At 50.8% G+C, this 26,842-nt stretch overlaps 2 protein-coding genes across 7 annotated transcripts in view; one reads left to right on the top strand and one right to left on the bottom strand.

Annotated features, from left to right (window-relative positions):
- The window catches only part of DNAJC4 (DnaJ heat shock protein family (Hsp40) member C4), a 72,549-nt gene extending 56,716 nt beyond the window's left edge, over positions 1-15,833 (bottom strand). For 4 of the 6 annotated variants that reach the window (XM_065407989.1, XM_065407990.1, XM_065407994.1 and 1 more), the window contains exons 1-2: positions 15,763-15,833; positions 13,487-13,603 (exon numbers count right to left, since the gene is read on the bottom strand). In XM_065407989.1, coding sequence (XP_065264061.1) covers positions 13,487-13,554 — 68 coding nt within the window. In that variant the 5' untranslated portion in view covers positions 13,555-13,603; positions 15,763-15,833. Of the gene's footprint in view, positions 1-1,020; positions 1,080-13,486; positions 13,604-15,762 lie in introns of those variants that run through there. The other 2 variants (XM_065407993.1, XM_065407992.1) reach the window with 2 other exon arrangements.
- A 7,494-nt stretch (positions 15,834-23,327) lies between these two features.
- On the top strand, positions 23,328-26,842 carry NUDT22 (nudix hydrolase 22). The gene is made up of 6 exons (XM_065408186.1): positions 23,328-23,357; positions 24,440-24,953; positions 25,192-25,299; positions 25,377-25,474; positions 26,144-26,237; positions 26,492-26,842. Exons 2-6 carry the CDS (start codon positions 24,486-24,488, stop codon positions 26,594-26,596), a joined length of 873 nt encoding a protein of 290 aa, XP_065264258.1. The 5' UTR covers positions 23,328-23,357; positions 24,440-24,485; the 3' UTR covers positions 26,597-26,842.

Below are 26,842 nucleotides of genomic sequence, written 5' to 3'. Positions count from 1 at the left end.
TTGAATACCCATAATAACTAATAGACTGCATGCCATGGTGATCCCTCTAATTGCTCTGCAAGCTGTCTCCCTTTCTCCCACCATTTGTCTGACTTTGCTTCTTTGCAGTGCCAGCTCTTGAGAACAGAAACAATACCCTGCACTTTGCACACTCCCTTACACTGTGCTCTAGATCTGCTCCAGTTCAAACAGGAATTAATCCTATGGGCTGTATTAGACAGGAGGTCAAACTAGATGATCACAGTGGGCCCTTCTGGCCTTGGAATCTATGGGTACATCTACTGGAATAAAAGACTTAGGGCACTGGCCATGGCTGGCCCAAGTCAGCTGACTCGAGCTTGTGGGCTAAAAACTGCTGTGTAGGCATCCGGGTTTGGCTGGAGCCTGGGCTCTTGGACCCTCCCCATCGCAGGGTCCCAGAGCTCAGGCTCCAGTATGAATCCGAACATCAACACAGCAATTTTACAGCCCCGCAGCCTGAGCTTTGCGAGCCCAAGTCAGCTGACCCAGGCCAGCTGCTGGTGTTTAATTGCTGTGTAGATGTGTCCGATGAAATCAGAGCAAGAAAAGCTCCCAGTCCAAGCGGGTAGTGATTTACACCCTGCTTTGCCCTGCTGTAAATAACTGCACGGAGTATATGTAAATCCCCCTGGAAAACACTAAGTGTCTTTCATGTGATAACCATCCCTTGTCCCTTTCCAGCGGGCACCACTGAGCCTGCCTCTTGCTGCATGGCTGGCAGGACATCTGCACTTGGCATTTGTTTCCAGACGTGTTTGCTGAAGCACTGAGCCTGCGATCCAGCCCTTGGGTAAATGTGTGTGGGGGGGGGGGGGGAGAGAGGGAGAGTCACTACCCTTTTCGCCTACTCGACAACCTGACGTGTTTATTTGTGCAGTTAGCAAAAACACCATCTGGCTGGTTACAGCACAGAGACCACTAAATCATTCTGCACCATTAGCTCTGTCAAAAACAAACAGAGGGAAGATGCCAGGCACGGAGTTTCCAAAGGGCAGGTACTTGCGACTTTAAGACGTCACAGTCCACTCATGTAAAGAGCCGGATGACTGCTACTGGACCTATTGGAAAGAAAGGAGGGATGAGGCTTTTTGATCTGTGTCTGTACAGTGCCTAGTGCAATGAGGTGCTGGCCCATGGCACAACCGCAATATGCATAATAAATAACAATGAGGACAATTACAATTACCTGGCATTCCCTTCAGGTTCTGTCTACTTATTTACATGGGCATCATATCTGGGCATCTCATAGTCACTCACAACTCCCTCTGGCCTGTGAGATAGGAAAGTACCATTCTCCCTATCTTACACATGGGGAAACCGAGGCAAGAGAGAAGGGGAGTGACTTGCCCTAGGTCATGTGGAGTCTGTGGTAAAACTGGGAATCGAACCCAGATCTCGTGAATCCCAGTCCAGTGCCTTAGCTACAAAAGCACTGCCCTTCACAGGGGCAGAGTTAGGTGAGAACCCCGGTGTCTTAAGTGCCATTTCACTTCAAAAGGCCATCCTTCCTTTAGAAATGCTTACAACACCAACATCTTTGAGGGTGGCAGGAGCATTATCTAAGTGCTTTACATCGGAAATCGGGGTCATTATCCCATTTTACAGATGGGGAAACTGAGGCATGGAGCAGGGATATGTTTTGCCCAAGTTCAAATGAGGAGTCAGTGGCAGACCTTCTGAATCTCAGCCCACAAAACCATCCTTCCCACTCTCACGTTTCGGGCATAAACTGACTTCTAGCTGACAAGGGTTAGGAAGGAATTTTCTGTGGGGTGGGGGAATTATTCCCAACTTCTTGCATCTTCCTCTGAAGCTTACAGTACCGGCTACTGCAGAGGACAGGATACTGGGCAAGACGTACCCCTGGTCTGATCCACTGTGGCTATTCCTATCATCCTAGCACACGGATAGCACTTCTGCCAAAGGTAACCAAGATTGGTGACAACAGATGTGGTTTGACACTACATTCACAAGGTTAATTCGCCAGCTCTTTGGACAGAGTGTGCCACAGCACCAGGAACTTTCATATGCTGTAGCGGTTGCATTTTTAAGATGCCATTGTTAAGGAGCTGGATCTAATCTAGGAGGAGTTTGGACCTGGATTCAACCCATCTCAAATAGTCCTTAGCCCTTCTCTAGTAATGCTTTTCATCAGCAGATCTCAAAGCCCTTTACAGAGGAAAGCAGTATCATTATCCCCATTTTACAGGTGGGGAAACTGAGACACAGAGCAGGGCTGTGACTTGTCCAAGGACACCCAGCAGGCCAGTGGCAGAGCGGGAACAGAACCAGTCTCCTAAGACCCAATCCAGTACTTTAGCCACTAGGACTTTCAGGACGAAATGCAGAGATAAAATTTCTCGATACTTTAAATGACTGCTTCATGGAGCAGCTGGTACGGGAACCCACAAGGGGAGAGGCGACTCTAGATTTAATCCTGAGTGGAGCGCAGGAGCTGGTCCAAGAGGTAACTATAGCGGGACCGCTTGGAAATAGTGACCATAATACAATAGCATTCAACATCCCTGTGGTGGGAAGAACACCTCAACTGCCCAACACTGTGGCCTTTAATTTCAAAAGGGGGAACTATACAAAAATGAGGGGGTTAGTTAGACAAAAGTTAAAAGGTACAGTGACTAAAGTGAAATCCCTGCAAGTTGCGTGGGCCCTTTTTAAAGACACCATAATAGAGGCTCAACTTCAATGTATACCCCAAATTAAGAAAAACAGTAAAAGAACTAAAAAAGAGCCACCGTGGCTTAACAACCATGTAAAAGAAGCAGTGAGAGATAAAAAGACTTCCTTTAAAAAGTGGAAGTCAAATCCTAGTGAGGCAAATAGAAAGGAGCACAAACACTGCCAACTTAAGTGCAAGAGTGTAATAAGAAAAGCCAAAGAGGAGTTTGAAGAACGGCTAGCCAAAAACTCCAAAGGTAATAACAAAATGTTTTTTAAGTACATCAGAAGCAGGAAGCCTGCTAAACAACCAGTGGGGCCCCTTGACGATGAAAATACAAAAGGAGCGCTTAAAGATGATAAAGTCATTGCGGAGAAACTAAATGGATTCTTTGCTTCAGTCTTCACGGCTGAGGATGTTAGGGAGATTCCCAAACCTGAGCTGGCTTTTGTAGGTGACAAATCTGAGGAACTGTCACAGATTGAAGTATCACTAGAGGAGGTTTTGGAATTAATTGATAAACTCAACATTAACAAGTCACCGGGACCAGATGGCATTCACCCAAGAGTTCTGAAAGAACTCAAATGTGAAGTTGCGGAACTATTAACTAAGGTTTGTAACCTGTCCTTTAAATCGGCTTCGGTACCCAATGACTGGAAGTTAGCTAATGTAACGCCAATATTTAAAAAGGGCTCTAGGGGTGATCCCGGCAATTACAGACCGGTAAGTCTAACATCGGTACCGGGCAAATTAGTTGAAACAATAGTAAAGAACAAAATTGTCAGACACATAGAAAAACATAAACTCTTGAGCAATAGTCAACATGGTTTCTGTAAAGGGAAATCGTGTCTTACTAATCTATTAGAGTTCTTTGAAGGGGTCAACAAACATGTGGACAAGGGGGATCCGGTGGACATAGTGTACTTAGATTTCCAGAAAGCCTTTGACAAGGTCCCTCACCAAAGGCTCTTACGTAAATTAAGCTGTCATGGGATAAAAGGGAAGGTCCTTTCATGGATTGAGAACTGGTTAAAGGACAGGGAACAAAGGGTAGGAATTAATGGTAAATTCTCAGAATGGAGAGGGGTAACTAGTGGTGTTCCCCAAGGGTCAGTCCTAGGACCTATCCTATTCAATTTATTCATAAATGATCTGGAGAAAGGGGTAAACAGTGAGGTGGCAAAGTTTGCAGATGATACTAAACTACTCAAGATAGTTAAGACCAAAGCAGATTGTGAAGAACTTCAAAAAGATCTCACAAAACTAAGTGATTGGGCAACAAAATGGCAAATGAAATTTAATGTGGATAAATGTAAAGTAATGCACATTGGAAAAAATAACCCCAACTATACATACAACATGATGGGGGCTAATTTAGCTACAACGAGTCAGGAAAAAGATCTTGGCGTCATCGTGGATAGTTCTCTAAAGATGTCCACGCAGTGTGCAGAGGCGGTCAAAAAAGCAAACAGGATGTTAGGAATCATTAAAAAGGGGATAGAGAATAAGACTGAGAATATATTATTGCCCTTATATAAATCCATGGTTCGCCCACATCTCGAATACTGTGTACAGATGTGGTCTCCTCACCTCAAAAAAGATATTCTAGCACTAGAAAAGGTTCAGAAAAGAGCAACTAAAATGATTAAGGGTTTAGAGAGGGTCCCATATGAGGAAAGATTAAAGAGGCTAGGACTCTTCTGTTTGGAAAAGAGAAGACTAAGGGGGGACATGATAGAGGTATATAAAATCATGAGTGATGTTGAGAAAGTGGATAAGGAAAAGTTATTTACTTATTCCCATAATACAAGAACTAGGGGTCACCAAATGAAATTAATAGGCAGCAGGTTTAAAACAAATAAAAGGAAGTTCTTCTTCACGCAGCGCACAGTCAACTTGTGGAACTCCTTACCTGAGGAGGTTGTGAAGGCTAGGACTATAACAATGTTTAAAAGGGGACTGGATAAATTCATGGTGGCTAAGTCCATAAATGGCTATTAGCCAGGATGGGTAAGAATGGTGTCCCTAGCCTCTGTTCGTCAGAGGATGGAGATGGATGGCAGGAGAGAGATCACTTGATCATTGCCTGTTAGGTTCACTCCCTCTGGGGCACCTGGCATTGGCCACTGTCGGTAGACAGATACTGGGCTAGATGGACCTTTGGTCTGACCCAGTACGGCCTTTCTTATGTTCTTATGTTCTTATGTTCTAGGCAACACTGCTTCCCAAGGATAGACATATATTAGCCATTTTTCACCAATGTGGGACATGAATCAGAGATTTGGACAACAATAAGTGTCTCAAACAAGGTCAAACTGCAAGTCAAGGAGAGAGCTGGGGAAAGAACTGTTCTAATCACTGCAGCCAGAAAGCGAAAGCAGGAGTCCTGGCTCCCAGAGTCCTTCTCTAGACAATACTCCATCCCCAGAGACAAGAAGGGGAACCCCCGAGTCCTGGCTCCCACAGCCTCCTCCATAACCTCAAGATATTGCTTTCTATCAGAGCCAGGAACAGAACTGGCTTCCAGGCCCTTGCTTTAATCACTAGGCAATAATTCCTCTCAGGGTCAGAAACAGAATCCAGGAGTCCTAGCTCAAGATGCTGCTTAAGAGCAGTGGCGTCATTCCCGTGCAAGATAAAAAGCACACAGTCGCGGCCCCCTGCCTCGGCAGCGCACTGCATGGTATGGTAGCCGCAGGAGTGGCACAAACCTCTCTCATGCTTAGATGTGGCTTTGCTGTCAGACAGAACACTGCATCATTTTTGCAGAGGACACAGCCGGCACTTAGGCAAGCTAGTGGATAATCCATCCCATTCATCAAAGCCCCTGCAAAGCAGGTGGAACGCTAACAAAAAGACCACTGCTCTCTGCCCACGGCAGGGACACAGACGCTTGTATAACCCACTGGTCGGTGGGTGGGCATGAGTCTGTTACAATGCCAGCTACAGAGCCTTGGCTCTTCGGCTCAAGTTGTAGTAGCTCATACTTTGAACTCTGGAGGCTCCCAGTTCAGTGCGTGTGTAACCCAGGAGGGTGGAAGTCATGCTTGCAGGGGAGAGGAGCACAGGCTAACCCCTTTGTTGCATGGCTGGGTAAAGTGCTTCTTTACATCCCCATCCAGCTGCCTGTACAGCTGGATCCCCAGTTTTGGACCAGAATTCCCAACAAATTCTGGGGTGGGGGGGGAGAAATAAAAGATTAATAGTTTTTAAGTCCAGAAGGGACCATTAGATCATCCAGTCTGACCACCAGAGAATTTCATCCAGTTAGCCCTGTACTGAGCCCAATAACTTGGGTTTGACTAAAGCATCTTCCAGACATCAACAAATGGAGGCTCCACCACTTCCCTTGGGAGTTTGTTCAGATGGTTAATCACTGGCACTGTGAAACATTGGTGTCTTATTTCTAATTGGAATGTGTCTGGTTTTAACTTTCAGCCATTGGTTCTTGTTCTGCCTTTCTCTACTAGGTTACAGAGCCCGTTTGTACCCAGGATTTTCTCCCTATGAAGGTACTAAGGGCTTAGCTACACAGGAAAATTTCCCAGCATAGTTACAGAGGAATAATTATTTCACTATAGTAGTTATGCCAATATAACTCCCCCATGTGGACACTCTATTCTAGAATAAGAGGGATTTTATTCCAGAATAAACTGTCCTCACAGGGAGTTCGGTCTAGTGCTCTGTAAAGCTACGACGGTCAATTTCCCCAGGTAAACAAGTCCTCAGTGACTTTCAATGTGACTTTGGCTCCTAAGTCACTTTTGAAAATGGGACTTAGGCATTTTTGAAAACTGCATCCCTACGCTAAACCAAAATACACCTCTTTTAAACCAAAAATAAAAGGGACAATGTGGATATTTGCTATGGTTTAACATCATATCTTAAATATAATTAGAGCTATTTTCTCATTTAGATATGCTCTTGATATGTGTGTGTAAAGTATCTAGCACAATGGGGTCCAGACCAAAGTCAGGGACTCCTGATCTACACATTGATTTTGTATCAATATCACTGTTGGTTAAGGCAGTGATTTCTTTACTGATATAGTGATACCGGTCCAACCCCTAGGGTGGACGCAGTTATACTGGGATAAAAGTGCCTTATACCAGTATAGCTTATTCCCCTTCGCTTAAGGAAATCAGCACAAATATAGCTCCAGCCACACTAGGGGGCTTGGATTGCTTTAGCGACATGGGTGCAGCTTTTGCATACAGACAAGGCCTTATGCAACCCTAACCCAATGGGGCTGTGATCTCAGCTGGGGACTCTACGCACTACTGTAGTAGCAATAAGAAATAATATTACAATGCTGGTCTGTGAGTACAGAGCTGATTTTGAAACCCTGTCCCCTTTCAGCCAAAACACCCTCACAAGACTCAATCCAGCTATGAATTCACTGTTCAAACCATTTTTTAACCAGCAGACAAAGCAGTGGGGAAACACAAGTTCATTTGTTTTCGCAGTAATCTTGTAGTATACAGAGCGCTCTATCAAACCATTCCTTGCCTGGACCTCGCTAGTTGCATCCCAGAGAGAATGGCCACAGCTGAACAGAAAGCAGGAATTTAGAATAGAAGGGGCTGAGGCAGCAAAAATTCACACCAAAAAGCAACATGAATGGAAAGCTGCTAAAAGCAAGCAGCACTGAAATAGCTCCAGGGACTGGAGATCAGGGCACAGAATTGAGTAGCATATAGTATCAAGGGACCATAATTTTGCATTTACCACATGATAAAAATGTAGGTACTCTGGTGGTTAAACCAGGGGGGCTGTGAGCCAGGACTCCTGGGTTCTGTTCCCAGTTCTGGGAACAAAGTGGGTTCTAGTGGTTAGCATAGGAGACTGGAAAAGAAGATCTGGGCTCTCTTCCCAGATCTGGGAGGGGAGTGGGGTCTAGTGGGCAAGGGGTCTAGGAGTTAGGACTCTTGGCTTCTATTCCCAGCTGAGGGGGGAATGTGCTCTAGAGGTTAACATAGGAGGGTGACTGTGCATCAGGACTCCTGGTTCTCATCCACTAACTGTTACTCCTGGGGGAATTCTGCATCAAAATTAAAAGTTCTGCACCAAAAAAATAAAAAATTGGTGCACAATATTTTAAAATTCTGCAAATTTTATTTGTCAAAATAACACTACATAATCATGCCAGTTTCAATTATTTGGAAATTTATTTCAAAATACCTGTCAGCAAGTATGTCTGTAACATTACAAACACACACAAAAATTCCCCCAGGAGTAGAGAGTTAAAGAAACCCCTAAAACAGCCCAGTTCCTGTTTCTCTGCACCCCCACCCTGAGCCCAGCTGGGGGGCCAGACACCCACAACCCCTCCCCCCAGAGCCCAGCCGCAGCCCCCCCCAACCAATACACCTGAACCCCCTTCCTCCCAGAAACCAGCCACAGGGCCCCCTCTTGCCCAGATACCCACACCCCCTCCCTCCAAAGCCAAGCCATGGGGCCCGCCCTAGCCCAGAAACCCCCGCGCCCCAAAGCCCAGGGATCCAGAGGGAGAAACAGCCCGATGCTTGGTCCCAGGCTTGTGTGGAGTTTCCTGCACACCGCTGCCGTCTCCTTCCCTTAGAGCGTGCAGGGAACTGGAGCTGCTGGGAACCCTCTAGCTCCCCCCTCCTCCCCCCGCAGTGTCTTCTATAAGCAAGCTGGGCTCTGCCAGGTCCAGAAGCCCCTACTGTCGGCCAGCAGCACTACACCCCATTTCTGTGGGGGAAAGGAAATTCTACGCGCACAACATTAATTTCTGCAAAATTCTGCATTGCGCGGTGGTGCAGAATTCCCCCAAGAGTAGGTAACTGTATCTGGCTTTGGGCAATTCACTACCCCAATCTGAGCTTCAGTGTATTTTTATCACAGTCTTGCAGATGGATGCTGACCTATCTGATAGGAGACTTTTAAGTGGGTTTAACATTTGTAAATTGCTTTGAGAATGTGCAATGAAATCTGAAAATTATTTGATATTATTCTGGTACATTTTCATTCATGTTATACTGGTGTTTGCTGGACTTGTACTAAAAGGATAAAGACTTGTTAAAAAGCTAAAAGACGCATTCCAAGGATACATCGACACGAGGAAAAAAGGTGTTTTCTCACCTCATGTTAGGATGTTACTTTGTGTTAACTAATGAAGAAAAGGCAGTCTGTAATTTTCATGTGAGTCAGAAGGACAGGGAAAAACCCTGAGCTCCCCCATAGTTCTTACTTTGACCTGCTAACACATGTTCCCAGATTCACAGATTATAAAGCCAGAAGGAATCACTGTGACCATCTAGTCCAGGGGTGGGCAAACTTTTTGACATGAGAGCCACATCAGGGTTCCAAAACTATATGGAGAGCCGGGTAGGGAAGGCTGTGGCTCCCCAAGCAGCCTGACCCCCGCCCCCTATCCGTCCCCTCCCACTTCCCACCCCCCTCAGAACCCCCCACCCATGCAACCCCTCCTGCTTCTTGTCCCCTGACCGCTCCCCCCCCCAGGACCCCACCCCTATCCAACCTCCCCTGCTCCCTGTCTCCTGACTGCCCTGACCCCTATCCACACCCCTGACCGGCCCCCCGGGACTCCCATGCCTATCCAACTCCCCTGTTCTCCGTCCCCTGACCACCACCCCGAACCTCCGCCCCATCCAACCACCCCCTGCTCCCTGTCCCCTGACAGCCCCCCAGGACCCTCTGCCCCTTATCCAACCCCCCCGCTCCCTGCCCCCTTACCATGCCGCTCAGAGCAGCATGTTTGGCAGCCGCGCCGCCCGGCTGAAGCCAGCCACGCCACCACACTGCCAGGCAGGAGCTCGCAGCCATGCTGCCCAGAGCGCTGGCGGTACGGCGAGCTGAGGCTGTGGGGGAGGGGGGACAGCAGGGGAGGGGCCGGGGGGCTAGCCTCCCCGGCTGGGAGCTCAAGGGCCAGGCAGGACGGTCACGTGGGCCGGATGCGGCCCACGGGCCATAGTTTGCCCACCTCTGATCTAGTCTAACCTCCTATATAACAGACCATAGCACTGAACTAATTCCTGGTTGAACTAGGGCAGATCTGTTAAAAAAAAATCCAATTGTGATTCTAAAATTGCCAGCGATGGAGAATCTATCCACAATTAATCAACAGTTGATTACCTCACTGGAAAAATTTGTATCTCATTTCTGGTCTGAATTTGTCTAGCTTCAAATTCCAGCTATTGGATCTTGTTAGATCTTTGTCTGCTTGACTGCAGAGCCCTTTAGTTAATACTACATACTGTCTTCAGCGTGGATCAAAACTCAGAATTTCCATTCTATGGGAAACTCCAACATTTCCAAATTTCTTTTCATCCTGTATCAGAGCAAAATCAAAATAGACGGTGAAACGAAAATTCCAAAATACTTCCTTTTTGTTAACATCAGAACGACATTTCAGTCTGGCTGTTTTGATTTTATCAGTTTTTATATATTCTGTTCTATTATCTGTATTCCCATCGTGCCTGGGAGCCTTAGTCACACACCAGAACCCTGTTGTGCTAAGCGCTGTGCTGACACACAATAAATTATAAGATAATCAAAGAAGAAACCAAACATTTCAACCTCATCAAAACAAAATGACAATTTAAAAAATAAATAATAAAATTAAAATTAATTTCAAAACAAAAATACTGAGAAAGCTGATATGTCAAATTTTTGAGTAGCTTTGTCGTATTTCCCCTGGTGTTAGTTACCACCTGCTGGCTAACACATCGTAAGAACACACCTTTTCTCCTAGTGAAGGATAGGCCACACCATCCAGGACAATCATATATACTGGCATAAACCAACCTCGCAGACTAGACCTTCTATTTCATAAAGGAGGGGCAGAGCATTTACACAGCTGGCCTGCACCCAGCAGCGATCCACTCTGAGCGCCCTTATTACCAAACACAGAGGTGTGCCGTGGAAGAGCTAGGGCGGCCCTTGGATGGAAATACCAACACGACTCAGTGACGCACCCGGTAGATCACTTGCTCTGTTGGAGCATGCCCACTGCTACTTGCATAAGGGCCTCCTCTGTGCACGCTCTCTCTGTCATGGGGATTTAATGCCTCATGATGCCCTGCACCAGTGGAACGTCAGGGTTGGAAGCTGAGTAAGTGGGACCAGTGTAAACTCCATTTTGCAGCAGTGCAGTGCACTGGGGGTTTGCATGCACTTAGCTACATCAATCCAAACATGCCCACTTTAGACAGGCTGTTTGCCAGCATGGAGAGCTTTTTGCTACATCCTACACCTGGGGTCGCCTACTGGCTGCACTGGCATTCAGCAAAAAGCCATCATTCCAGTGCCATAGCAACTGCCAATCCTCCTGCTAATGAGAGAGGGGCCCTTCCCTCCAGCCCTCGCCACCTTACCCAGCCTCAGAAATCTCACATTTGTTACTGCAAGTTCCAGAGATCAAGAACACAGAACCACTGAACCCAGGCTGCAGAGAACATTATGTGGCCCGCAGACATGAGTTCCCCAGCAGTTGAATCCCATTGCTTTTCGAGTAGCCCTCAGAAGGGTGAGTGGCAAACACAACACCCAGTGGTACAGCCAAACTGCACAAGGCCTGCTGGGGTATAGCTACAACATAGATCCATAGCTTTTAAAGCCACGAGAAACTTTAGGTCATCTAGACCTGGTCTACGCTTAGAAGTTTTGCTGGCGTAGCTATACCTGGGGGTGTAAGTTTTTGCTGACACAGTTGTGCCAGCGAAAACCCTGGCGATGCAGTTTTTGCTGTAATAGATTATTTCACTTGGGGAACTGGTATAAACTATATTGGCAAAAGGACTTTTTTTCCAGTATAAACTGCTTCTACACGGGGAGGGTTTGCCAGTACAGCTATACCAGCAAGACAAGGCCCTACTCTGACCTCCTATATAGCAGAGGCCAGAGAATTCCATTGTTACCCTTTTGTATTGAGTCCAATCACTTGTGTTTGACTAAAGAATCTTCCAGAAAGACATTGAATCTGGAGTTCAAATGGAGAATCCACTACTTTCCTTGGGAGTTTGTTCCAAGGGTTAACCACCTTCTCCGTTAAAAAAAAAACCTGTGCTTTATTTCTAATGTGGATGTGTCTGGCTTTAACTTCTAGCCATTAGGTCTTGCTCTGTCTCTCTCTCCTAAAGGGCCCTTTAGTACCCAAGATTATCTTTCCGTGAAGGTACTTACATACTGTAATCAAGTCACTTTGCTATCTTCTTTCTGAAAAACACATTGAGCTCTTTAAGTCTCTCACTGTCAGGCAATTTTTTCCCGCCCTCAAATAATTTTTGTGCCTCTTCTCTGCACATTCTCTGGTTTCTCCCTTTTAAAATGTGGATGCCAGAACTGGACACAGTATGGGTCTCACCAATGCCATATTCAGAGGTAAAATCACTTCCCTGCTTCTATTCACTATTTCCCTGTTTGTACAACATGCTGAAAGATGCTGGGCTCCTACTTATGGCTCAGGGAGCTGAGAGTGCTCAGTACTTCACAGGCTTCGGTATTTAATGCCCAGTTGCTCTATGGTTTAGGTTTCCTTTCCCCACCTTCCTTTCCAGTTGAGTTTTAGGCAAGCCACAACTAGGATATTTTCTGTATCAGTGCCCACTAGAAAAAGAAACCTCCCTCGAGGGCGATTTATTTCAACTATGAAAAGGGCAGTGCTTTAATGGCTTCCACATGAGGAGAGCCACTGCCAAAAGAAATAATATTCTCTACTTGTTTCACTCACAAATATTAACATCTTTAATCTGTGATATTTTTCTGAGGGCCCCTAAAAATACCTCAAAACTGATGCTTAAAGGAAAAAACTCCCACCATGGCATAGTTCTATTAATGGGCTTTGGCTGCCCCTTGGCTCAGAAATGTCCTCAAAAGCCCAGTCACTAAAGGCCAGCTCATCAGCTGGTGTAAATTGGAGTAGGTCCATTGAAGCCAGCAGATTATAGGTGATGAAACAAGAAACTCTCATATGAGATGGCTCCAGCCCCAGGTGTATTGCTTTATACCAGACGCTCTCAAACTGTGGTCCATGGACCACCAGTGGTCCAGGAGCTCCATTCAGGTGGTCCACGGATAGTTCCTTCTAAGGTGCACACCTGGGCAGCTGCACACAAGAGAATGAAGGGCGACCCACCTTATTAGTGGAGTCGTGCAGGCATGGCTCCACTAATTAGGTGCCTGGACCCTGGAGAAGATGCACATGTAAGATGAGGTGGTGGCCTTGGGGGGAATAGGAGGTAGGTGGGCGGGGGCAGTGGGGTGAGAAGAGGGGGTGGGGGGAATTTGGGATGTTCAGGGCTGTGGCGGCCAGAGCAAGAGGCAACTTTCCCCAGTTCCAGGGCTGCGGCTGCCAGGGAGAGACCCACTCCCCCTTCTCAGCCCCAGATCAGGGAGCTGCCGCGGGGGGGGAGGGAGGGAGAGGGCACATCCATCGCATTAGAAAGGTAAGACTACTGATATTAAAATATGAGTTGTGTGTTTTTATTTGTAGAACAAAAAACATTAATTATTATTAAGGTTTTTTTTATAGAGCGCTTTTATACAAAGCGCTTTACAATAGTTAGCTAATGGTACAAACAACATTTGGAAAGTGGTCCGCCGAGACCCTCAGCAATTTTCAAGTGGGCTTCGAAAAAAAAAGGTTTGAGAACCACTGCTCTATACAGAATAGCTGATATAATGCTAATAAACCCTAGCTCTTCTGTAGCACCTTTCTTCCGTAGAGCTCAAAGTGCTTTACAAAAGGTCAGTATCATTCTCACAGATGGGGAAACTGAGGCACAGAGAAGTAAAGAGACTTACCCAAGGCCAGTGGCAGAGCTGGGAATAAAACGCTGGTATCCCGAGTCCCAGTCCAGTGCTCTGGCCATTAGATCACACTGCCCTCCTGGAATTCCTCACACCAAGGCCTTGTCTGGACTAGAATAAAAGGGATGGCATTAGGAAGTGTTAGCTCACATGTTGGAAGCATCTAACCTAGCTCCCAATTTTACCACCTAGGTCCCCTGGTGGGATATTGAAATCTGCCTATCTGCATCTTCAGGCACCTAAATCTTTTTTTAAAATCTGATTCTTAGCCCTTCAGTCTGGACCAACAAAATCAGCATCAGTCAATCACCCTTGGACATAGTCCTGGAAGGCACCTGTGGGGTCACTGAGTCCAGTCCCAGCTACTGCAGGCAACACCATCATATAATCCCGGGCATAAATGTATCAAATTCCATGCTCAAACTAACTGGGTTGTTTGCCCCCCACTGCTCCTATGGGGAGGCTGCTCCAGAAGTCCCTCCTCTGATGGACAGAAACCATTATTTCCAGCTAAAATTTATTCCTGTCCAGTTTATCCCAATTGGTTCTTGTGCCAACATTGTCCTTTAGCTTCAATAGCTCTTCTCTCACCCTGGGATCCCCTCCCAAATGGATGTATTTATAGAGAGCAACCAGATCCCCTCTCAGCCTTCATCTGGCCAGGTTAAACAAGCCTCTCATAAAATTGGCTCTCCATTCCCCTCATCAGCCTAGAAGCCCTTCTCTGCATGCAGCACAACCAAAGCTACTTTGACCAAATGACAAACTCTGCTCCACACCTGGATTTAACTTAATATTCCCTGAGTTTAAGGCCCAAATTCAGTGTGTTATTTAATTTTTTTTTTTTTAAGTTTTACAAAACACAGTAAGAAATGTCTTTGTGACATTAAAAAAAACACCACACAACACAATCAAATAGAAATAGATTCTTTGGGTAAATATCCACACACACACACAATCAGCCTCCCACCCATATGAACAAAGAATGCTGTTCACATGGCTTTGATCCTGATTCAGGTCACAATACAAATCATTTATAAGAGGGAAAACTGTTAAAGGAAATATTTCAATCATTTAAACATTGGATGGTCTTGTGGTTAAATAATAATCCCTAGCTCTTATCTAGCACTTTTCAACAGTAGATCTCAAAGCACTTTACAAAGAAGGCCAGCATCATTATCCCCTTTTTACAAATGGGGAAACTGAGGCATAGAGTGGAAGTGACTTGTCCAATGTCACCCAAGATTGAAGCACTGAACTGGGACCCAGAAGATCTGGGCTCAATTCCTGGCTCTGCCATTGAACTCCCTGTGTGGGCAAGTAATTCAGTCTCTCTGGGCCTTAGTTTCCCTGTCTATAAAAGAGGGGATGATCTTTCTTATCTGTTTAGACTGTAAGCACTTTGGGTGCAGGGACTGTATTTCCCTGTGTATCTGTGCAACACTTAGCACAATGGGGGGGCCTTGCTCTTGGTCAGGGTCTGTGCAGCACCACAATGGGGGCCCCAGTCTCAGTCAGGTCTGTGCAATGCCTGGTACAACAGGGGGCCCGATCTCTGTCCAGCACAGCCGTCCAGCACCCAGCACAATGTGTTGGGGCCTCTAGGCACTATTGTAATACACATATTAATAAGTAGTCAGAAGGGAATTAAAGATCAAATCTCAAAGGTGGCTGGAGATTTTTGGTGCCTGACTAGAGATGCCCAAAGGTGCTGAGCATCCACCGCTCCCCTGGACTTCTGGGTGCTGATTAGGGCCCAAACCCAGCCCCACAGGTGTGTCCAGCTGGGCCCCCCAAAGTTGAAAGGACTTTTTCCATTATATCACTTTGGGTTTCACCAGCCAGTTGGGAACAGGGGTAAATCACAGCGTGTGAGCCAACAGCTCTGCCCACCCCGGAAGGGCCATGCCCTGCCAGAGAAAGGGCTCTGGGGGTGGGGGTACACTCCCAAGTGGGGGGACATAATGCAGTAGGGGGAGGGGGAATGGGTGACAGTGGGGGGCGGGTACAGGGGGCAAGAGGTGGGGGGTGCAGTTGCCACGGGGGGAGGGGGCAGATACTGCAGGGGGGGCAGTTATGGGGGGAGTTACTACAGGGGGCGGGGGCATTAGTGTGGGGGTCACATGCTGCGGGTGGGCAACAGTGGAGGCTGCAAGGGATAAAAAGGGGGCGAACCGGGGGGGCTGGGCTGGTGGGGAAGGGGACGCCCAGGGAAGGGGGTAAAGGAGCCTGCACGGGGGGGGGGGGGACCGGTTGCCATAGAGACTCACTCTGGGCCCCAGCCGCCATTTTCCGGCCTCCTCCGGCAGCAGCTGCAGCTGCCCGGCCCCGCCCATCGGGGAGCGGGGGGAGGGGCGACGGCCGGGCCCCGCCCCCAGCCCCAGCTACTGGGCGCCGTAGCGGAGGCGGGGTGGCAGAGCCCGGTGCGGCTCCGCGCCGCAGCTTGGCACTAGGCCGGGACAGGCATGAGGCCAGGCCGCTGCCGGGGGCGAGGGTCTAGCCCCTGCCTCGCTCTGGGAGCCAGGACGCCTGGGTTCTGTCCCAGCTCTGGGAGGCCAGTGGGGGCTGGGAGCCAGGACACCTGGGTTCTATCCCCAGCCCACCGCTGACTTGCTGCCCATTGTAAGGCAGCACGAGCGTGTAAACCCGAGATCGGGCTCTTCTGATGCCTGCCGCCCAGCACGGGTGGGGGCTGGAACACAGACTTCAGCTCCCTGCCTGCGCTAACACATACGGTTCCTATGATCCCCAGTGCTGCCCTCACGCTTCTCTGGCCTGCTGAAGCCCTCCAACGCTCTCCCCTCGGCTGCTGCCACCGCTGCCACCTCGCCACCTTCATTCAGGATCCCTAGCAGGGAACAGACACTAATGGCAACAGCTGTTAAATCAACCTCTGTTTCCCCACCAGGCCCCCTTCCCTGCGTGGCTACTCCCCTCCACTATTAGGGTTCACTGGGCAGCTGAGCACCTCTTTGTTCCCCTGCGCTGCCCTGGCCTCAATGACGGTGCACCAGCTGGAAGCAGCAATGGGCAGATGCCAGGCAATTCAGCTGCCTGTCTCTGTGTAGAGTGTAATGTAGCATTACTCCCTTCTGACCCCCACAGTTAGCCAAAATTCAGGGTAACGTCAGTTAGGATTGAAGCTAGGCAACATTTTTCAGCCAAAACATTGGGCCAAAAAATGCAGATTTGGGTTGACTGAAAAATGTTGTGAATTTCTGTCAAATTTGCCAAATTGTTTTGGTTTTAAAAAAATCCAAAATATTTTGTAATTTTTGAAAGGAAATATTTCAGTTTTTCCAGTTCAAAATGACTTGTCCTTTCAAAATTTACTTTGATTTTATTTAAACAAAATTCAGAGAACGCATAAAAAAGTTTGGAAACCAAATGGTTTGACGGAAACAGGATTTTTTTTTCCAGCTTTTTGATTCACTGTCAAATTTGAAAAACTTTCAGTTTGGGTCAACCCTAGTTTTCTTCAATTTTTCAGAATGGTCAGCAAACTGGAAAGACCCTGTCCCTCTGGTCTCTGCGGCTAGTGCGACTTTGCTCACAGTCACAATGTGCCTCTTTCAGGTAGCACTTAGCCCAAAAAGCTCTCACTCCCCCATGGCTTTTCTCCCTGCTTGTCCGGGCTGAGCCCCTGGCTTTCTGATCCTTCTTGGCTTCTCTTTCTCATGCATACCTCAGCTAAAATGATACCCATCAAACACCTCTGCCCACCACATGCACCTTGTTTTGGGCAGTGTGACATATGCCTGTGGTTGGGGTGGAGGCCCCTATTGTTTCATAGAGTTTTAAGGACAGAAGGGACCACCAGTCCTCCTGTACAGCACAGTCCACTTAGTTTTGCTCACTTACCCCATATTGAGCCCAATGACTTTAGTTTGACCAAAGCATTTCAGTCCTCCTCAGGAAACTAAACTGTTGTGTACTGCAGGCAAAGAACAGGAGAAACCAGGCTGCCACCCATGCGCGAGGCCCTGTGATGGCAGGGAATTGATGAGGTCGGACAGATGACCCCCGCTGGTGACCCATGCTGCAGAGGAAGGTGAAAAAACACAAAGGTCCCTGCCAATCTGACTTGAGGGAAATTTCTCCCTGACCCTAAATCTGATGATCAGCTGGATCCCGAGCAAGCAGCCAGGCAGCTAGACAGGATTAACTGGATTCTGAACCACCTCAGAGCCTGGCCTACTCTCTCTGGTGTCCAGTCTCCAATCCCTGATGCTTCAGAGGAACGCAAAAAAAGCCAAACAAGCCTAGAACAAACCAGGCCAATTGTGCGTTGGTGGTAAAATTCCTTCCTCACTCATTTCAGCCACCTGAAAAGGAGTGTAATTGTTTTTACATGTGTCCCAAATGAAGGGCAGTGTTTACACCCGCTGGTTTGAACAATCTTTCACCTTACCCATAACAGTCGGAAACATGGGAATTGCCAGACTGGATCAGAGTCATGGCCCATTTAAGTCCAATGTCCTGTCTCTGACAGAGACCAGAACCCGATGATTCAGAGGAAGGTGTGAGAATCCCACAGTGGGCAGATATGGAGTAATCTGCCCTCATGAAGGTTTGATCCAACCCCTAATAGAGACTGGCTTAAACCTTGACACACGAGTGTTTATGTCCCTTCCAATCCTCTTGTAAAACTGTTCACTACGAGAACTCTGGAGGTTGTGGTGCAAATGTCCCATTGCTCTTTGAAGTTCCTGGCTTCAATTTAAAACTAAACATCTTTGTTACTGCTTGAGTGATTATAGCAGCTAGAGGCCTCAGCTGAGACCATGGTCTTGTGGGTGCTGCACAGACCCTGACCGAGATCAAGCCCTTGTTGTGGTGGATGTGGCACAAAACCTGACTAAGATCAGGGCCCTCATTGTGCCAGATGCTTCATAGACCCAGGCCAACATTAGTGCCTTATTCTGCTGGGCACTGCACAGACACACGGTGAGAATCTGTTCATGCCCCAAAGAGTTTACAATCTATATAGCCCAAAGGATGGATTTTTATCCCATTTTACAGATGGGGAAATGGAGGCACAGAGAGACTGAAGGGCTAGACCCAAAAAGGGACATATGCATTGCTATGCTGAGTGTTGCAATGCCTAACTCTTAGGTGCCCTGCTGCCTAGTGGCATCCTGAGCCTTGAGTTGGGTATCCATGCACTATATGGGGAGAGTTAAGCGCTGAGGACAGGAATTCTCAGAAGCCAGCAAGATGAGCAGGGACCCACTTAAGTTAGCCGGGAGTGAAGTGCACAGGAAAGTGCGGGGGAGCTTAGGGACCAGATTCACAAAGATGCTTAGGCACCTAACTCCCATTGAGCTGGGCCTCCACACACCTCCCTCTGCTTGGGATTCTCAGCCATGAATCCTCTTCTGGAGCCAGACGCCTAAGCCAGGATATTCCTTTCTTGTATAAAAGCACAGAAACTCCATCATACCTAATAGCCCAGTGGTTAGGGTACTCCCCTGGGATGAGGCAGGTTTGGGTTCCTGCTTCAAGAAATATGTAATTATTTATTCAAAGTGAAACAGCTTTAACAGAAGAGAATGGTGGAGAGGGACCCATCTGAGAGGACCCTAGAGCTAGGCTTGGCAGAGTGTATATATACATCTTCTGCTGCCTAATTCCTATATAAGTTTGACAGATAATATCCATGTTTATTTGTAAGCTTTTTTTAAATCAATGTAAGTGTTCACAGTTGCAGGAAATTATGGGTGGAGATCAGACAATGGGGGGTGGGTAGACAATAATTATGTAATGGCAATAGATGTTGGGTTTCAAAAAGTTAAAGCTTTATAACGGTTAAAACACCAATTGTCAACATCACATGTCCAAATATACCAAGTAAATATACTTAAATCAAACTCTGCTAAGTTCTCAAGCCGCATTTCTCTTACTTTGCCTGTCTGTACATTGCAGTTATCAATATAAATATGTTTGTCAGTTTGTGTGTGTTGGTGAAATTGATGTCTGGCCATATTTGCTGATCAAAATCTTGCCCTTCCAAGCCCACCTGTTGCCCAGTGGTCAGGGCGATCTGCTGGGTTGTGGGAGACCGAGCTGAAGCTGAGTATCGCACATCCCAGGCGTGTGCACTGACCACTGAGCTACTGGCTATTTTACACACACACTGCCTGATAGGTGTGCTCTGAGCACGCCTGCTGGATGGGACACTGCTCAGGGGAATGTCTAGTAAAGTTTGACAATCCCACTGCAGTCGAAGAATGGACAAGGGCTCTGAGCAGCTCAGTAGCTGTGGGGTGACATAAGGACTTAGTGGCTGTCTATGGAGTTAGGAGGCAGCTGAGTGGGGGGTTTGGGAAAGTTAGTGGCACTTAATTGTTGAACTTAGGCACCTACAGAGACAGACACCTGAGTCCCTTTGTGGATCTTGACCAAAATGATTTCTCCAGGGTCACATAGGTAGTTTGTGGCAGAGATGGATATTGAGCCCAAATGTCCTGTACCCCAATGCAGCACCTTAACCACACCACAGTCATTCCTCTCCTTTGCATTGGAAGTGGCCACATAGATAACTGATTTAATGGATGTGAAAGGCCTGCTCTGAGTTCCCAAGGGACCTGCCATGCCCAGCGTGTGCCCATTCAATGGCTGACATGAGGCAAAATGCCCAGGCAAAGCAGCTCAAAGCCAGCACAGGGACTCTAAGGGGGGAGGCAGTAGCTAAGCAGATCTGGGGCTCTGTGTCAGCTTCAATGGTGTTGTGGGAATGAGACCAGGAGGGGGGGCACAAGACCGTTGGCAACAATCCCCCTTTTGTCAGCATGGCTGCGATGACCTCATCCTGTTCCGGGGGACAATGCCCCCCGTGTTCCCTGGCCGGGGGCTCCCCGACAATGAGCCCAGTCAGGGCTGGCAAGCGGAAGTGACGCTGTGGGAGCCCCGTTGCCAGGGAAGCAGGGCAGCTATGCCCCATGGAGTGGGGGCGACAGGGAGAGCTGGCCCCCCACAATGTGACAGGGAGGTTAATAAATGCAGGGGGGAGAGGGCTGAGGTTTTTTGCCATTTGGGAGCTTTGAAGCTCTCATGGTCCATCCCCCCAGCCATGAACACACACCTGGAGGGAGAGTTAGCCCTGGAGGGGAACCACTTGCCCAGAGTTGCTGGCAATGCCAGGATTAGAACCTAGGAGTCCAGGGGGGGGTGTAGGGGGGAGGGGAGGTCTCATGGTTGTGTGGCCCCGCCACCAAAGGAGGTGGAGGGAGTAGGGAGAATAGATGATGGACTCAGATGGGGGCAGAGCTCCCACTTCCTCACCCCACCCACCCCAGGATGGACATTTGGGGCAGGGTTTCACAGCCCTTGTCACTGTGCCCCCATGGCAAGGATGTGGCAGAAATATGTCCAGAATGCAGGATGACTCAAAGGGCCCCTTCCAACCACAAGCCCCACTCCTCTCTCAGAGTGGGGATAAAATCCAGTGGTCCTCACTCCCATCCCCTCTGCTCTAGCCCACTGGACCACAGTCCAGGATACAACCTATGATTCCTGGCTCCCACTATCCCACCTCTGACCATAAGATACTTTTCTCTCCTAGGAGCTGGGTATTCAAGACTCCTGGGTTCTCTCACCAGCACTGGGAGGGGAGTGGGGTCTAGTGGTTAAAGCAGGAGGGCTGGGAAACAGAACTCCTGGGTTCTCTCACCAGCTGTGGGAGGAGAGGTGTGCGTGTGCGCATGCGTGTGCACATGCGGGTCCCCTCCTCAGGTTTGCAATGGCTCCATTCATTACAGATCTGCCCCAGAAAAGCCGTGTCTAATCTGATTTGTAATTGGTACTAATTAGCGTTAATCACAGTGGGAAACACAGACCGGGGACCTTGGCTGGGGATGGGGGATAGAATGGAGCTGCTAATGAGTGGAATAGAGTTGGAGAAGTTTGGCAAGTCCTGACTTCCCCCACCCCAACCTCCTCTCCCAGACCTGGGGATAGAATCCAGGCACCCTGACTCTCAACTCCCCTGTTCTAACCCACTAGACCCCACCCCCTTCCCACAGTTCATTCACATCAGCGGTGCTCCATTGGCATGACAAGCATTGCCAAACATGTACGATAAATTCAGATGCCTCTGATTTCTGCCAGGGGGTGGGTACAACCCTGCCCGCAAGGGAGAGGGTCACACACTGCATATTTTGGCTCCATGCCCATGTCACTCCTGCCCATTGGAATCCCCTGGTGACTGAAATGCTTCTCAAAAAGTGGTGTGGGAGGAGCTGTCTGGGAGCTCGAGCCATCTAGCCAGATGCTGGAGACATAGGGTGGAATGGGCAGGGAGCTTGAACCACCCAGCTGGGCACCAGAGCCATCAGGCAACACAGCTGGCAGGGGGTAGAGCCACCCAGCTGGATACCAGAGCCAGGGTGCAGGACAGCTGGCAGGGGGCTAGAGGCACCCAGCCCGATACCGGAGCCATGGGGCGGCACAGCCGGCAGGGGGCTAGAGCCACTGTCACAGAGTTTGGGGGAGACAAGGCCCTGCACCCCCATCTTCCTGAGAATCACCATGACTCTCAGCCAGCCAGTAAAACAGGTTTATTTAGACAACAGGAACACAGTCCAAGACAGGTCTTGCAGGTACAGACAACAGAACCCCCTCAGTCAGGTCCATCTTGGGAGGCCAGAGCCCTGTCTGGGCTCCCCTCCCTTTTCCCAGCCAGCTCCAAACTGAAAACTCTCCAGCCCCTCCTCTGCCTTTTTCTCTTTCCCCGGGCCAGGAGGTCACCTGATCTCTTTGTTCTCCAACACCTTCAGTTGGCACCTTTGCAGAGGAGGGGCCCAGGCCATCAGTTGCCAGGAGACAGGGTGTCAGCCATTCCCTGTGCAGACAGCATCACACTGGCCCCCGAGGGCTCTGCAACAATCACACACCCCTAGACACTCGAGAAATGCATAGGGAAAACTGAGGCCCCCACATAGCACTCAGAGAAAGAACATTCCCACTTTAATTTCTTAAAGCATTAAGAACATTCCCACTTCGTCACAGCCACCCAGCTTGATACCGGAGCCAGGGGGCGGCACAGCTGGCAGGGGGCTAGAGCCACCCAGCCTGATACCGGAGCCACGGGGTGGCACAGCCGGCAGGGGGCTAGAGCCGCCCAGCCAGATACCGGCGCCACGGGGCGGCACAGCCGGCAGGGGGCTAGAGCCGCCCAGCCAGATACCAAAGCCACAGGGCGACACAGCCAGCAGGGGCCTAGAGCCACCCAGCCGGAGCCACGGGGCAGCACAGCCAGCAGGGGGCTAGAGCCGCCCAGCCAGATACCAAAGCCACAGGGCGACACAGCCGGCAGGGGCCTAGAGCCACCCAGCCGGAGCCACGGGGCGGCACAGCCGGCAGGGGGCTAGAGCCGCCCAGTCAGATACCAGAGCCACAGGGCGACACAGCCAGCAGGGGCCTAGAGCCACCCAGCCGGAGCCACAGGGCGGCACAGCCGGCAGGGGGCTAGAGCCGCCCAGCCAGATACCAAAGCCACAGGGCGACACAGCCGGCAGGGGCCTAGAGCCACCCAGCCGGAGCCACGGGGCGGCACAGCCGGCAGGGGGCTAGAGCTGCCCAGTCAGATACCAAAGCCACAGGGCGACACAGCCAGCAGGGGCCTAGAGCCACCCAGCCGGAGCCACGGGGCGGCACAGCCGGCAGGGGGCTAGAGCCACCCAGCCGGAGCCACGGGGCGGCACAGCCGGCAGGGGGCTAGAGCCGCCCAGCCGGATACCGGAGCACGGGGCGGAACCGCCGGCAGGGGGCTAGAGCCACCCTGAACCAATCAGCGCGGCCGCAGGCAGCCGCTGACTTCCGGGAAGGGGGCGGCTGGGGCCGGGCCGTGGAGCTGGAGCTGGAGGTAGCGAATCTGGCGCTGAGCCCGGCGCGGGGCTGGGGAGCGGAGCGCTCGGGGGCTCCCGCGCAGGGGCCGGGCTGTGCCGTGGGGTGAATGGCCCCATAAGGTGCCCCGGGCAGGCTGCCCTGCAGGGCTGGGATCAGCCGGCTGCAGCCCCGTTCTCTGTGCTCCTTGCCCCCGGGGAGGCGGGAGCTGTGGGGGTGTCCGGTTCATTGGCAGCCAGGAGAATAGAGACGGGGAGGGAGGTCCATGGCTCCCAGCCCCCAGCGCTATCCGCTAGACCCCACTCCCCTCCCAGAGCTGGGGATAGAACCCAGGTGTCCTGGCTCCCATCCGCACATCCCTGCTCTCATCAGTACAGCCCCAGAGCTATATGTGTGTGGAGTTTAACTAGCAGCTTTGGGGTATCTCCCCTAATGATCCCACCCACCTCTAAGAACTCCTTCCTCGGTCAGAGGGGATGGCATGAGCCTGCAGCGCTGCCCCTCTAGGAAGTGGCTGAAGCTCAATCCCCATCCTAAACCCCTCCATGCACCGGGCAGCCTTGGGGCACACGCGTCCTGGGGGCTAGGGGGTTCTCATTGGGATGGGGGAGGTGTGCAGTGCCCATGCAGCCAGCTCGCCAGGCCAGTAGGGGATGGCATGTGGGGACCATACGGCCAGCTCTCTGGGGCAGTGGGGAGAGGTGTTTGGTGCCCATGGAGCCCTCTCTCTGGGGCAGTGGGAGGCAGATCTCTGGGTGAATGGGGGAGGCTCAGTGCTCCTGGGGCCAGGTCTCTCTGGCAGTAGAGGAAGGGGGGGGTCATCCATGGGCCTGGATCTCCTGGGCGGTAAGGGAGTGTGCAGTGCCCATGGGGTCGGTTTTCTGGGGCAGTGTGGGGAGGTACAGCGTTCGTGGGGCAATCAGGAGCATGTGGTGTCCATGGGACCAGCTTGGGGGGGAAGGAGGTGCAGTGCCCATGGAACCAGTTGTTTAGGGCAGTGGGGGGCCTTGGTACCCATGGGTTTGGCTCTCCAGGGTGTGTGTGAGGGGGTGGTAGCCTGGCATAGAAGCTGAGTGATCCCCATCTTTTCCTCCCTCCCAGATGCCCTGAGCCTGGTGTCCGGGGCTGGGAGGCACAGGGAAGCACCATGGACCCTGAGATCTCCATCATGCTGCAGTGTCCGTCTCCCAAGGGCCTGGCAGAGACAGAGGTGCAGGCTGAGCTCTCCCCAGCCTACGACCGGCGCCAGCTGCCCGGGGGCCAGGCCTGGATCGACGCTGTCTGGGAGGCCCGGTGCCGCCACAGCCCCTGGCTTTTCAACGGCTCCAAATTCCGGCTGCATTCAGCCCAGCTGGATGGGGGCTCCCTGACCTTTCGTCTGGGCCTCACCTGCTACAAGGACTTTCTGGGTACCAACCGGGCTGGCATAGCCAGGCACCTCCAGCAGCAGGGGCGGCAGGACTTTGGGGACAGCCAGGCCTACCTGGCGGAGCCGCTGGGAGTGGGCGCCATGGTGCATACCGCTGATGACTGCTTCGTCTTCCTACGGCGCAGCCTGAAGGTGGGCGAGGCGCCTGGCCTCGTAGACATCCCCGGGGGGCATCCTGAGCCACAGGTGGGTCCACCCAGCACCCCTAGAATGGAAAGGCCCCAGATCCCATTCCCCACCCCCTGAGCCAGCCAGTTCTCCCCCACCCTGGGAAACCTTAACTCCCACCGCCTGCCCCCATTGCACATCTCCTGGACTCCCTGTAAGTGTAGGAATGTTTTTTCCCTGGCATCCACCTCCCTTGCTGTGTTCCACTCCAGAGGTGGCTGCATTTCCTGACCCTGGGCTCCTTCCTCTGCTGCAGGCTGTGGTGGGGGATGTCCCAGAAGAATCCATCCGTTTGCAGGATCTCCCCAGACAGATGGTTGTCAAGGAGATCTTCACCTCCATCCTGCGGGAGATCCGAGATGAGGTGAGAGATGTGGGGTATTGGCTGTTGGTGTCTCTGTGCTCTGCTGCCCCTGACTAACCCGCCTCCCTGCTCCATAGGTCAACCTGCCACTGCCCACCCTAAGCCAGCCAGTGCTGCTGGGCATCGCTCGGAACCAGACCAGCGCAGGTCGGGCCAGCGCTGAGTTCTATGTCAGGTAATGGGGCTAATTCAGTGCACAGAGAGGCCAGGAGGGCTATGCTAGGCACAGGGAGAGCTCAGGAGGCAGAGGTCCACTTTGGTGGATCTGGCTCAGGCACTGTTGATTCAACTGCTGGCTTAAACCCATGTCCTGACTGTTTGGATCTAGAAGCTAGAGGAACCCTGAATTGGTGATAGATCCAATCAGTAATTGGGGTGCAACCTCTCCCCACATCCTGGGGCCCTGACTTCCTCTACCATATCCTCCCCACCCCCAGCCAAAATAAACATACTAGCATGGCGCCAAGATTGGGACCTCACATTGTGCCAGGCGCTGCACAGACCCTGACTGAGATTGGGGGCCCCCCATCATGCCAGGTGCTGTACAGACACAGTGAGACAGTCCCTGCCCTGAGAAGCTTGCAGTCTAACTAGACAGAAGAAGGATCGTTATCCCCATTTTACAGATGGGGAAACCGAGGCACATAGCAGGGATGCAACTTGTCCAAGGTGTCTGAGAGTCAGTGGCAGAGCTAGGAATAGAACCCAGGTGTCCTGAGCTGTTACCACAAGGCCAGGCTTCAACTTTGCTGCACATAGGCACAGAGAATAAACAGGTGCAGCTGCCATTGGGCCTCAGGTCCGGATGTCTCCGTTCTGCTAATGGAGCCGCCCCATGTCCCAGGTGCAGTCTGACGTTGGAGCAGGTGAAGCAGAGATATGAGATCGGGGGGCCTGAAGCTCAGGAATCCACTGGCATCATCTTTATCAAGAGAGAGGTAAGGGGAGGCACAGCCTGGCAGATGGGAATAGAACCCAGGAGTCCTGACTCCCAGCCCCCCTGCTCTAATCCACTGGACCCCATTCCCCTCTTAGACCTGGGAATTGAACCCAGGAGTCCTGGGGGAGTCCCGGCTCTCCCAGCTCCCGTGGTCGATAAGAGTCACACATGAGCTCTGGGTGGTGCCGGCAGGTACCCTGCCTCCCTGCTCCCTGGCACTGATCCCGTGGTGTCCCTGTGCTTCTCCTGCAGGACGTCCTGACTCTGGAGCAGACCGGAGGGATGTGGAGGGAGCTGTGCCCATCTGCCAAGGGGGCTGTCAGACTCTACACCCTGGTTCAGGGTGGGGGGCAGTGACAGGAAGGGGACTGACCCCCCCCGGGCCACCATGGGGGCTTCTCTGTGCCAAACTGAGCATCGACAGATCCTGCAAGCTCTCTGCACATGCCAGCCCTATGTCGTGGAGCCAGCAGGAGGGGGATCACTGCAGGACCAGACTCACCTCTCCTTGAGATGCGGCCTCTCCAGGGGCAGGGCCCAATTCTGGCTGTTTTAGCCATGGCTGTTGAGAACCCATCTCCCAATAAAGAACTTATTCTTTGA

This window comes from Emys orbicularis, chromosome 7 (genome assembly GCF_028017835.1).
Source record: "Emys orbicularis isolate rEmyOrb1 chromosome 7, rEmyOrb1.hap1, whole genome shotgun sequence".
Classification (NCBI taxonomy): Eukaryota; Metazoa; Chordata; order Testudines; family Emydidae; genus Emys; species Emys orbicularis.
The sequence above is the reverse complement of the archived record's forward strand: the minus strand, read 5'-3'. Positions and strand labels throughout refer to the sequence as shown.

Excerpts from the sequence above, each read along its gene's own strand:
- NUDT22 (XM_065408186.1), top strand. The coding sequence starts at position 24,486 with ATGGACCCTGAGATCTCCATCATGCTGCAGTGTCCGTCTCCCAAGGGC. Across the intron at positions 24,954-25,191 it reads GGGGGCATCCTGAGCCACAG|GCTGTGGTGGGGGATGTCCC; the intron begins GTGGGTCCACCC and ends CCTCTGCTGCAG. Across the intron at positions 25,475-26,143 it reads AGCGCTGAGTTCTATGTCAG|GTGCAGTCTGACGTTGGAGC; the intron begins GTAATGGGGCTA and ends CCCATGTCCCAG.